The sequence below is a fragment of the Artemia franciscana genome, chromosome 13 (assembly GCF_032884065.1).
Source record: "Artemia franciscana chromosome 13, ASM3288406v1, whole genome shotgun sequence".
NCBI classification, from domain to species: Eukaryota; Metazoa; Arthropoda; class Branchiopoda; order Anostraca; family Artemiidae; genus Artemia; species Artemia franciscana.
The window spans coordinates 36305453-36318835 of NC_088875.1; the positions used below are offsets into that span (position 1 = coordinate 36305453).

At 35.5% G+C, this 13383-nt stretch overlaps 1 protein-coding gene across 1 annotated transcript in view; it reads right to left on the minus strand.

The window, feature by feature from the left end:
* Positions 1–1213: 1213 nt before the first annotated feature.
* LOC136034877 (ankyrin repeat domain-containing protein 13C-like) overlaps positions 1214–13383 on the minus strand; it is a gene marked incomplete in the record, with an annotated part of 34397 nt that continues 22227 nt past the window's right edge. Inside the window, 3 exon segments of the mRNA XM_065716362.1 lie at positions 1214–3103; positions 10946–11063; positions 11967–12096. Of these exon segments, the coding sequence (XP_065572434.1) occupies positions 3088–3103; positions 10946–11063; positions 11967–12096 (264 nt within the window).

A 13383-nucleotide genomic window follows, 5' to 3' on the forward strand; every position in this document is an offset into this window, starting at 1 on the left:
CAGCTTTGTGATTATTTAATGTGCACAGCAAGAGGAGTGTACTTACAGCTCCTCACCATAATTACAGTTCATTGCCAAACACTGTTTGAAATTAAATAAGAATTTTTTTGAAAGAAAAATAATGAAAATAAAAATTTCACACGAAATAAAAAAAAGGGGAGGAAATGTTTTGGGGAAGGGAACAAGTTACAAGACTCTGTAGTTATTAAATCTAATTATCTGTTCATCACATTGCTTTACGAAACATAAATATATTTCTTAAGATGACGATTTTTAAAAAAGTACCTGTTTCATGATATTTAGCAGAAGGTGCTACCAATCATCTTGTGGTAAGCTGCACGTGGTGCCCCAAATCCATTTTCGGAAATTCACTTAACAGTTGTGAGTAAGTATCAATTGGGCGATAATAGTTTAGACCAACCCAAACCAGAAGCAAATCTTTTTTTTTATTCTTAATTGACTATTAAGCAGCTTTTGGGAAGTGAAAACTTAAACTTCATAGCCTACTACCCTTCTTGAGTGAAAGTCTAATTCCTAGTAAGATTCCTTTCTACTGTTGCCATTCACTGCCACGGCACTTCAGTAAATAGTTAAATTATTTCCTGCATAGCAAACACTTTTTCCTACTTTTCATCTTAAGGAAACCAACAGAAAGAGGCATTGCTCTCTCAAGGTACATTGCTTACAATCAGGAACAAAATATATAACCATTTTTCTATTGTAAAATTATTTTTTATGTCTCCAGATGATGCACTGATGACGACCCGACTTGAAAGACGTATATGCTGATGCGAGGCCTGGCTACTTAAAAAACGGCTAGACAAACGAAGTCAAGGTCTTAAAAACAACTGTCTCTGGCGTATCCCAAGAAAATACTAGTCTCACAGAATTATGAAAACCGTCATGTGCAAAAACACAAGTATCCATTAATTAGCCAACAGAGTCGTAGATAGTGGCACTGGAGCCCAATAGTTCATATGGATAATAACAGAATACCCTAAGATTTTAGTGCTGCCCCCAGTCCGATAATAGAAGACTTGCACGGCAAGCGGCACTTCACCGATGTCTAAAGAAGGATTCTAAATGGGCGATACCATATATAGAAGACCTGTGGCAAAAAATCGACAAAGGCTGTCATGGAGAGGCATCGTTGTCATCTTGTTTGCCGGCCGACGTAAGTAGAATTATGTTTAAGTCTAAGGAAGACATAGGGTAATGAAAAGCGGACACATTTAATTCTTCATAAATTAGATAAACAAAGAACGACAAACAAAAGCACAGGAATTATACTCTAAAACTCCAAAGCTCAACTCCAAAACTAAATATGATAATGAAAGGGAAAAAAACGATAATAACACACGTTGTAAATTGATGCGAGGCCAGCCTTAGCCCACCCACCCTAAAAATAGCGGCATAAAATTCTACCATTTATGGTAGCAAATAGTATCCCACCCCCCTTTTCCGTAAGTGCTCAACCAAAATTAAACTGCATCCACTTAAATTTCCAGACAAGACCTCCTGTTACTTGTATCCTGATTGACTAGAATAAATAACAAAAACGGACACAACTTTTATTGGTAGGGGCAGGTATACTTTCGGGATGGCCCAAATGTATGAAAAAGGATTACAGAATTACTTGAAAAATATACGAAAACATAGAGTGAAATTGGCAACATTACAAAATGGGGGCTTCATGATTGGGAACCTGCTGTCGTATTGGTACTTGGTATAGAAGCAGCCAATGTTTTATATTTTCCCTCGTTTATTTTCTATTTTTTTTAAAAGTCCTTTTGAGGTCTCTATGTATATATATATATATATATATATATATATATATATATAATCTTCTGTTTATGGACAGTTTATGGACATATATAACCTGTTCTATTTATGGACACCGAAACTTGAAATCAGCCCTCCGGGGCTTTTGATAGCAAGGTTATGATGTATCTGTCTTAGACAGATGAATATTACACATGGAACAGGAGCCCCTCCCTCTTCTCTAAGCGTTCCAAAATTCAATTGTTTCTATTGCAAACATAACACCCAAAGAAACGAGTATTTATTATTAATTTTTTTTTAAACTATTTTACCATGACATCCCAAATTTCCTCCGAAACATCTATTTTAGTTGATCGACAAAAGGCCAGGCAATTGGTGAGATGACTGGCTTCGCCATCAGACGTTTTGGTTATAGAAAAAAAAATGTTTGAAATTAAAGTGGAAAAAGAAAGAAAAAAAGTATCCCGAAATTTAAGGTTTTAATGTGCTTTAATATAGTAAGCCTTAATTAAATGGCACACATTCACTATAGTACTTAGTTTATAATAAGTCACCCTTCTAAATTGGCTTCAGCAGTATATTGCCTCATAGAAATAATAATAGGTTTAAGTTACATAATTAATTTAAAGGTCATATTTATAACAGAAAACAACGACGGTATACAGCATAATACACATTTTCACTCCTTCAAAAATGCAACAAATCGCAGTAAACTAAAGAGAGTTTACAAAAAATTTAGACAGAAGATTATGAAAATGGACTTGATTGTAGAGATGTTTAATTACACAAACTGGCCACCACCACTGCACATTCTAGAAGCGTAACTGAGCCTAGAGTATAGCTACAAACACCTTTATATAAAAAATTAATTATTACTTGAAGTCTAGTAGTAGATATTCTTAAATAAGGTTAAGCGGACAAAGTCACTGGGTAAGAATCAACAACATTTTCTTAAAAAAAGTCGATTTAATTAAAAGCCATTTTCAATTCGTTTTATTTTACAGACATATTTTTGTTGACTTCCCTATGCAAAAATCCAGAATAGAAAGCGCTAATAAACCAACAATTACAAACAATATGATTTCAATTTCGATGCACTTTTAGTTTAAATAATTTTTGGGTTTACCGAGCTAACAGTCCATTTTTCTGATACACCTCACAAAATAAAAGTAAAAAAAAAAGAGAAGAAAATAATTAGTCGAGCAATAGTGTGATTTCCGAGTCAGAAAAAAATCCTTCAAAATTCAACACTACAGCCTGCACGTTTCGTCGAAAATTTATAGTTGAGACATCGATGAATGTTAGTCAGCCCATTCTAAACCTATAAGAAGAAAAAAGAATAATTAGGAAATAGATTAGAAAAAACGCTAAATTTAAGGAGATATACAAGTAATTCTGACAAAAGAGATAGCAACAATACATATATTTTAAATTAAAATAAACATAAAGATTAATTATAGCTTGAGAAAATAAATAGATTAATAGTATATTAGATTAATTATTAGATTAATAACAGATCAAATCTCAAAAATAGTTAAATCTTAATAACAGACTGATTGAGATAAGATTAAGATAAATTACGATCAAATATAATCGAAATATAAGATTATGTTTTAAACATGCAATGTGAAACAGTCCCACTGTTCCTTAAATCCTAATATTTCCTTTTTCTTCATACAGATTTTAATTTCCACAAATTCACCAGGAGTATTTTACTGTGTCTCCCCAAAGAGAGATTATAAATAAAGATTAGCTTGTCTGTGAAAAACGAAGGAATAGCAGTTCAAACTTTGGGAGCTCATTTATATTTTACCAATAAATCATAACACTGAAGTTAGCAAGATGATTCTTCTACTTACGCAGAGCAAAATTTTGAACCTCAAATAAATTCAAGCCAGAAGCATTATTGTAAAAGAAAAATTATACCATGCAGTTGTCAATAAATTGAAAACTTATAGTTGAACTACCAGCTCTTTATTTTGCTTTTATAGGTCAAAAACTGTGACCCTAGTTAACTGTAAACCACTTTATGAAATTTCCCCAGCTCTATCGACCATATTATAACAAACCGATGCTTCCTCCAGTTCCTGCAAACCCTCCGACACTTAAAACAGAGCGCTTTTCAGCGAAGGCAAGACTACCGAACATTTTACGCAGCAACGCCCGCTCACTGAACAATAAAATGGACGAGCTTGAAGTCTTGCTGAAACAAACTTGCTGTCTCAAAGGATCGCGATCTAGAGCGCCGTGGCAGAGGTAGAGGTTTGTATATCCGACAAAACATTAACAGGAATTTATTAAGTGAGTCTAATATTTCCTGTTACGACGTGATTTTGGCCGAGTGCAAACCATTATTTTTGTCAAGAAAGTTCTCGTGTCTCATCTTAGCGGTAATGTATTATCCCGAGAGTGCAAAGAACAGGAAAAATTTGATTAAATCTCTACAAGCTTTTGTAGACGATGTTCATCAACAGTATGCAGTTCCACTTTTATTATTGCCAGAGACTTCAGTAAGCCCAAATAAGGAGTGGATGGCGAATATGCTTGACCTGAAACAAGTAGTGACAATTCCTATCCACCAAAGTGGGAGCATACTGGACCTAATATTGATGGAACTTTCCAGCCATTAGTTACCACTATGTTTGCTAGGCCCATTGCAAAACTCCAGCCATTTTGTAATTCTCTGGGAGACTAAAGCCAACATCCCAAAAGCGAAGAAAACTAATGTAAAGACCCGACCTTCGACAAAAGAAAGTATCTGTTCCTTCGGACACTGGATCAAAACCTTTGACTTCGATGATATCTTCTAAATATCAGATATTAGCCTCAAAGTTGAAGCTCTCAAAGTTGAGTCAAAACTATTATGAGTGACAGTGATGAGCCTTGGATAAAGGCTAATCAGAACCCGATGCCAGCTCCACTCAATAGACGAATATGCATCAGCAAAAAAGGTCTGTAATCATATAAGTAAAGAGAGCCGCTAAAAAAGCATATGTTCGTCATAAAGTGACTACATTACTGACGACTAACCCTCGTAAGTGGCGCACTGATGTAAAACACTTCTCAAGAAAAATCATTAATAGTAACTTGAAGATTCAGAAAGAGTATGATTCTTTAGTATAGTCAACTGAAGTAAATTTGTTTTTCACAGCAATATGTACCACTTGTCCGTCATTCACTGAAGAACATATTGAAAACTCTCGTACGGCTTTCCTGACGAACGAATTGTAGAAATATCCAAATATAAGGTAAGTAAAGAGCTTTAAAATCCGAAAAGAAACTGTGCTCCGTAGCCAAGTGAGCTGCCTGTCCAGTTCCTTGGCGATGTTTAAAAGGGCAAAAGTTTCCGCAAGCCTAGAAGAAAGCCTACGCATGCCTTGTTCCTTGTGCCTATGTTGTTCCTTGTTGCCTTGTTCCTATGGTAAAATATCCATAATTCTGTGATGATCTCTGACTCATACCAATAATCCCCAATCTAGCCAAAGTGACCGATTAATTCTTACAGCATGAACTTTTGTGACAAATAAGCCTGCTTTTAGCCAACTATAGCAAGGCGTTCAATTTAATACGCTACAACATAGTTTTACAAAACCTGAAACGGATGGGCGCTAGAAGTGCCATTCTACTGCTGATAATAGACTTCCTGAGCCACCGACATCAGTGCGTGTATGCACTTTCTTTCAGGGAATCTTGACTCTAAATGGGCGGAAATAACATACGGCACTCCACATAAATTTGCTGCTCTCTTGTTTCTAGTCGGCATTACCTATGTTTTATGTGGCAATACTGACGAAAGATACAGATTTGTGAATGATTCGTCAGCCCTGCTGAAATACGACCTCATTGAGGGGTATTAAGTAATGCCCATGTTCGATAGTAACCTAAAAGACAAATTCATTGATCAAGGAGGTTAAAATAGGCTTCAGAATAAAGTTAATAGGATCAAAGTGATAAGATTCAATTCTCTGAAAAGAGACACTGATTACCCTAACCCCTTGTACCCAACCATTTCCACTGGCGTTGTCCTTGGTGTGATATTAAGTGACAATTGTGCATTTAGTCCACACGCTACGAGCCTTGTAAGAAAGGGTAACTACGATCTGCAGTTCTCAACCAAATTGCTTCGATTCGGGTTTTCTATAAAGCAATTACTGCTCACATACACTTGTTATATCGTATGCTTGAACACACATGCCGAGCTTGGGGAACACAAGTGCGACTACCTCAACAGTAAACTGAAACAGCGCAAAAAAGACCCTTAAAAATCATGCTAAGAGCCAAGATTATCACTTACAAATCTGCCCTCATACCTCTACAAATCCCAATCCTACGCAGATACCATATGTAAGTTGGAACACTCGGTGCTCTTGAGTGATAAACACTATTCCTTTTTACCCCCTGCCGCTGAAGTCAACAGAGACATATGCCACAAGAACAAGCTTGAAACAGTGCACTGCAGAATGAATTGTTTTACTAATTCATTTGTTATTTTTTTACTGATGTGATTAAATAAAAAAAAACAAGTTTTTTTAACTGAAAGTAAGAAGCGACATTAAAACTTATAACGAACAGAAATTACTTCGTATATGAAAGGGGCTGCTTCCTCATCAACGCCCCGCTCTTTACGCTAAAGTTTAACTCTTTCTCTCAACTCTTCTGTTTAAAACAGTAAAAAACTCATCATCAGTAAAACAGCAAAAAGCTTCCTCATCAACGCCCCGCTCTTTACGCTAAAGTTTAACTCTTTCTCTCAACTCTTCTGTTTAAAACAGTAAAAAACTTTAGCGTAAAGAGCGGGGCGTTGATGAGGAGGCAGCCCCTTTCAAATACGAAGTAATTTCTGTTCGTTTTAAGTTTTAATGTCGCTCCTTACTTTCAGTTAAAAACTTGTTTTTTTATTTAATTTCTGAACGTTTTTGAATCAATGCATGTTTTGATTTTGGCTCTCCGCAGAGAAATAATTAAAACGAAATTTGCATTTTTTTTTTTTTTTGGCTAAATGGCTTTCTCATAATTTTGATCGAACGATTTTGAGAAAAAAAGAACGGGGGAGGAAGCCTAGTTGCCCTCCGATTTTTTGGTTAATTAAAAAGGCAACTAGAACTTTAAATTTTTTACGAATCTTTTTATTAGTAAAAGATATACGTAACTTATAAATTAGCTTACGTAAAGAAGTTTTTTTTTATTCTCATGTTTTTATTACATATATGAGGGGGTTCGCCCCCTCGTCATTACCTCGCTCTTTACACTAGAGCTTAAATTTTGTCCCAATTCATTAAGAATGACCCCTTAATCACAAAAACCGTAGAATAAATAGTTGAAATTGTTAAAAATACTTTAGCGTAAAGAGCGAGGTATTAGGAGGAGGTGAGCCCCTCATATGGGTAATAATTTCTGTTCGTTTTAAGTTTTAATGCTGCTCCATACTTCCAGCTGAAAAAAAACTTTTTCATATTTGTTTTTTCATTGTTTTTTTTTTATAACACTAGTAAATCCTGCGCTCCCTTCATGGAAACTTTCTTCCCCCATGACAAATTCCTCAATGGAAAGTTCCCCCAGCATATCCCCTCTTCTCAGCCCCTCCCCCAACCAAAAAATCCTCCTGAAAACGCCTGTACACTTCCCAATAACCGTTACTATATGTAAGCACTGGTCAAAGTTTGTAACTTGTAGCCCCTCCCACGGGGACTGTGGGAGAGTAAGTCGTCCCCAAAGACATAGTTATAAGGTTTTTCGACTACGCTGAATAAAATGGCTATCTCGGAATTTTGATCCGTTGACTTTGGGAAAATAATTAGCGTAGGAGGGGGCCTAGGTGCCCTCCAATTTTTTGGTCACTTAAAAAGGGCACTAGAACTTTTCATCTCCGTTAGAATGAGCCCTCTCGCAACATTTTAGGACAACTGAATCGATACGATCACCCCTGAAAAAAACAAAACAAAAAAAAACAAACAAACAAACAAACAAATAAACACGTATCCGTGATCTGCCGTCTGGCAAAAAATACAAAATTCCACATTTTTGTAGATAGGAGCTTGAAACTAATACAGTAGGGTTCTCTGATATGCTGAATCTGATGGTGTGATTTTCGTTAAGATTCTATGACTTTTAGGGGGTGTTTCCCCCTATTTTCTAAAATAACGCAAATTTTCTCAGGCTCGTAACTTTTGATGGGTAAGACTAAACTTGATGAAACTTATATATTTAAAATCAGCATTAAAATGCGATTCTTTTGATGTAGCTATTGGTACCAAAATTTCGTTTTTTAGACTTTTGGTTACTATTGAGCCGGGTCGCTCCTTACTACAGTTCGTTACCACAAACTGTTTGATACATCCTACTTGGTATTTATTGTGTTACAAAAGATATTGTAAATTGGTTGTGGCACTAGCCGTAACTATGATAGCTGTTTTTATTGAATGAATCTTGAATTTTGTATTCTTTTGGGTTTTGAAATAAACTTATTTTAATTATTTTAAAAAGTAGGAACCAACACTGTATGTACCTAATGGGATTTTCCGTCACATGAGCCACTTCTCCAGAAGCGAAATTTTAGTTGTTTTAGATCAATGAATCACTTGGGCATAAACCAACTGAAAAAAAAGGGCATCAAAAGGTGATTTCCTGTTCTTACATACTGGAAAGGCTTGACAGAATCTCAGAAGATGGGTATTAAATTTAATAAGAATTAAATTTTTATTTAAAATTTTAATTTTTCGGACCCTCGAGAGTCCGATTCTATCGGAGCGTAGGTTTTGTCAAGCCTGAACACAGGAGCTCGAAAAGAGTTTTCCAGTCCTATTTTGTATTCCTCGAAGCTACTGTTCTCGAGGGATATGGGTTGCGTTTAAAAAGGATACGACATTAGACTTTACAGTCCGTACCGGTGGTGCTGATCTCCGTTTCTTGGCCCTTCAGCCAGGAAGTGCAATGGGGGGTTGGGGGCCAGCCATCCTGTGCTTTCGCACACCCTTCCTGTTTACCTTCCCCAGATTTCTCCAGGTACGCATTTAGAGCTGGGTCGACTCTGGCTAAGCTTACAGAGTCAAGCCACTGACCCCCGTCCCAAACTGAAGAATTGGGTACACCGGGATTCGAACCCGCGTCCTCTCAGACAAGGGATCCCGAATCCAGCGCACCAACCCACTCGTCCTGGCCGAGTATGTTGCGTCTAGGAACCTAAAATTCCTGCAAAGGACAGCATTTAGTTAATAGTCGGTCAGCATTCTTTGCTGGGTTGGGGTGGAGCTGAAATTATGCTGCTAAAAAGGTTTTTATAAGATCACTTAGGGAACTGAACCTCCATTTCTGTAGCAACTCTTCTTACATGATATCAGAAGCTTCAATTTTTGAATCTTCAAGATAATACAAAAGCTCAAAAAGAAACAAAAAATCAGGATTATAACCATAGCACGATTGATTAGATTAACCAATTGCGTACCGTGCTAAAAGCAAATATTCGTATGAGTAAAATCATAATTTTCTATAGTTCAAAACATCATAGACACAGTGATAACAAATGAATGAACAGGAAAATATCCATAAAATTTACCAAAATCCCTCCTCCCTTGGGAAAGCTTTCAAAATTTTGGTTCAAAATACCCTTTTGAGGCATTTGATTCCCAAACCGTAAAAAGGGTCCACCAAGAATGTATGGTTCTATCGTAATAACTTTTGTTTTTATTTTATGGTTTTAAAACGTCTTTTCACATGTTGTTTTCCGACTTTAAACTTTTTTGGACTTCGATTCGTCAATTCCACAGAATACATCTCACAACAAAAAAGCATTAAGAAAAAACACGTATCACATGTAATTTCATTTTTCTGCTATCTACCGAAACAATCTTCACCTTGTAATGGTTTCAATTAACCAAAAACAATTGGCTTCCGCATTCTATCTGCATTTATTTGCACCTCATGTATTTTTCATTGTTCCATTTATGAAATTTTTGAGTAAACGTGATAAAAAATGTATCCGCGTTTACTTTTTCCGGCTTTGCAAATATTTTCTTGGAATTCCACTATGGTTAATAAATAGGTATATTATACGAAAATTCGGGAAATTTGATATTACTGTTAAAATGGATCAACAATACGACCGATTTCTTAGACGATATAGAGAAAATAGAATTAATTTCCCCTTAATTGTCTCATTTAATGGAAAAACAATTTTGTCGTCATTTCTTTAATAAAATAGATATTTATGCGTCATGTTTATGGGTGCTGTTTTATGAGTTATGTTTGTGAGTTATGTTATTGTTTATGGTTCATGTTTTGTGAATGGTTTTTTGAGTTATGTGAAAAAAAACCCAGCTATGATCTACTGATTTTCATTAGAAGTGTAATTTTTATATTTTTCAGTTTTCTTTTCATACTCCTCTGTGTACATCTTCTGTATGTAAAGAGGACATAAATAAATTATTATTATTGTTATTATATAGGATAAAATCTCCTAAAAAATTATTTCAAACGCTACAGTACACGACCAAACAAAACAATTCTCTCAAAATTAGAGTCTTTGCTTAAAAAAAAAACTGGGTAACAGCCAAAAAATCGTAAGGGGTTTCTTAGTTGATTTAGACTAATAATGGTGTTCTGAGTCCGAATATCAAATTCATTTTGCTCTATCAGGTCACTTTTTGAGATACAGCTATAGGCCTACCTGATGAGCTGTACATATGCTAATATTAGGGGTTCTGAGTTCAATCATATTTTTCCATGAAGAATATATCGAACTACTTCGTTAACTTAATTCTTTAAAGTAGCTGCATATGTGTATGCGTGATTGCAAGGTTATTTGATTAACCCTTACCAATCAAATTGATTCTAAATCGTTCAATTTCTTTCAGTTGATTGGCATGGCTTCGGCGCGACGGTCATTCAGTGATGATCAGGTCATTCAGGATGATCAGAGGTCATCAGGTCATTCAGGGATGTTTTCTGCTACATTTGCTGAGATTACACGTTGTCAGTGGACAGGAAGAACATCAGAGGATTTATAAATCGCACCAACGAGGCTTACTTTAAAGTCAAGCTGGATGACAAAGATACGCCCTGGGTACCGCACACGGTGTACAAGACGCGGCCACACAAAATAGTTCTCTTAAAATTAGAGTTTTTGTTTAAAAATAATAGAACATTTCAATTGACTAATCTTACTTACATAGTAACATCCTTCGTATAAAATCTAGGTATATCAAAATCTGAGCAGGACAACGTGTTTGAGAACTTGAAGTCTTGAAATGTGACACGTGCTGTGACTGTGGGCCAAATTGGCACATCTGAAATGGTGGTACACTTATGAGTTTGTTTAAGTATCATAATAAATAGTTATTGGATTAATACTAGATTTCATGGAAGAAATCTACAAATGATAATGATAAACACTTATCTATCCATCAAAAATAAAACAATTAGTAATAAAACCTCATTTTTAATGTATTAGTAAAATCTAATGGGCCTCTGCCAAATTTACATTCTTCGATCAGAACCAAACTTTATACAAAAAGAGATAATTTGGGACCAAATTATTTTTGATTACTATTATAGATGCACCAAGTGGCTTATAATGAAATTTTAACTCGTAGATGAAGAAATTTCTAAAATTGTTTGAACAAGGAAACGGGCATTCCAGCCACAACTCCAAGCAGTGTTTGCGATAATTTAGCCGATTTTTTATTAGATAATATTACACTGATTATATCGAAATATGCTTGTTGTTTTGATATTCAATGAGACATCGGTAGTACTAGGTCCTAGGGACCTTTTTCAGCCGACAAATAAAAGAAGGTATATCCTGATTATTTCTTAGTAGCATACACTATTTGCAAGGTATATGCGCACACAAGAAGAAACGGAGGGAGAAGAGAGACCCTCACCCCAACATCCAACTTCTCCCCCTCCCCTCCCTCAAAAAATTAGAAATAGTAGCCAAAATTATTAATCTTTTACACTTTCAAGTACAAACATATAAAGTTCGTTTTTCCTTAAGAGAAATACTTCCTCCTTTCCACCTGAGGGCCAGACATGTCTACATGTACAGAAAGTTTGTTGTGTAGCTCAGTGGTAAAATACAATTCCATAGCATTTTTTTATCCGCTCTACATGAAAGCATTGTACATTCAAAACTATGTACATGTTTTCTTTAATTACGGATCATTCATAAATATGAAATGGAGTCTTACCTATTTTCACAGGAAAACCGGGTGGCAGCTTCAGCTTAACAATCTTTCTCAACTTTTCTGTATGCCTTACGGGGGCCACTGCTTCTAAAATGCTTAATAACGTCTCAAGACTTAGAGGGAACGATTCAGCCTAAAGGGTGCAAAAAATAAATTGAAAATAAAACTAGAGAACTGAAAAAGGTCAGGTCCTTTCAGAAGATAGCAAGGTTTAGATTTTTTTTTTATTTATTTATTTATTTTATTTTTTTGGTCATGAAACTTTTGAAGATTTGCCATTTGCTGGCTTTTTTATTCTTAATTTTTGGTTCTCGGAAAGTTATATAAGTAGTGGAAATAAGAATTCGAGACGTTCGTAGCCTATGCCAAGGAACTTTTGACTTAAACTATACTAGAATTTGGATTTATTAAGAAGTCAAATTCGGCCAAAATTCGAATTTTAACCTTGAAAAATGCCCTGAAAAGAAGAGTCTGGAATAATATGTTGAAAGGTTTCCAGTGTTGTAATATGGCTCTGTAGCTCCCCTCTCGTATAGACTTCCTCTTCCATCCCCATCCTCGGAAGTAAAACTCTGCTAGTAAAGCGGCATAGTGATGTTCGAGCGAACACTGCAGGGTAAACGCTACTAGGGTTACTTCTGGGGGAAATTATAGTCTAATAAACAAAAAACCATTTCACTTGAATTTGGTGAATGATAATTCTTCTAGGTTAGGTTTGTTTTGGTGGACTTTCTGGGACTGAATAGCCTCTTTCCAGCTACATTATTATAAAAGTTGCCTACCTGTTTCGTGATAATTTTCACAAGTTTGAATCTATAATGAGTCGGAATAGGCATGAGATGGCTCGTGCAGGATGTCGATTTCTTACACGAACAAATAAACAAGATTCCACGTCAAAAAATGATGTTTTGGTTAGGGAACTTAAATGCCCAGATTAGTACAAATAGGGATAGATCTTATCTTAGCTCAAGAAAATTTGATAGGAGAAGCAAAATAGTGATGGTAATAGACCACTTCAATTTTGTGGGCAAAATAATTTAGTTATAACTAATGCGGTATTTGACCATAAAATGGCTCACTGGTAACATGGTACTCACATAATAGTAAGACAACTAACTTTATTGATTATGTCACAACAAATCAAAGATTTGCATGATCAATCTAGGGTGTTTAGGAGATTGAGTATAATAAGGTTTTTGAGGTTAAAGTGAAAAACATCATGTGATAGCGTCTAGAACCAACCTAAAGCCGAAATTCAGGAAGAATAACTACCTTTCAGCGGTCTATGACGTTAACACAATCTATAGTAAGAATTTGAGAGTCACTCTCCGATTGGGAAGAATTTAGAATTTGACAATGCAGATGATGGTTGGAGTAATTTAAGGACATTGGTTTGCGAAATAGCAGATATCTTAGGAGA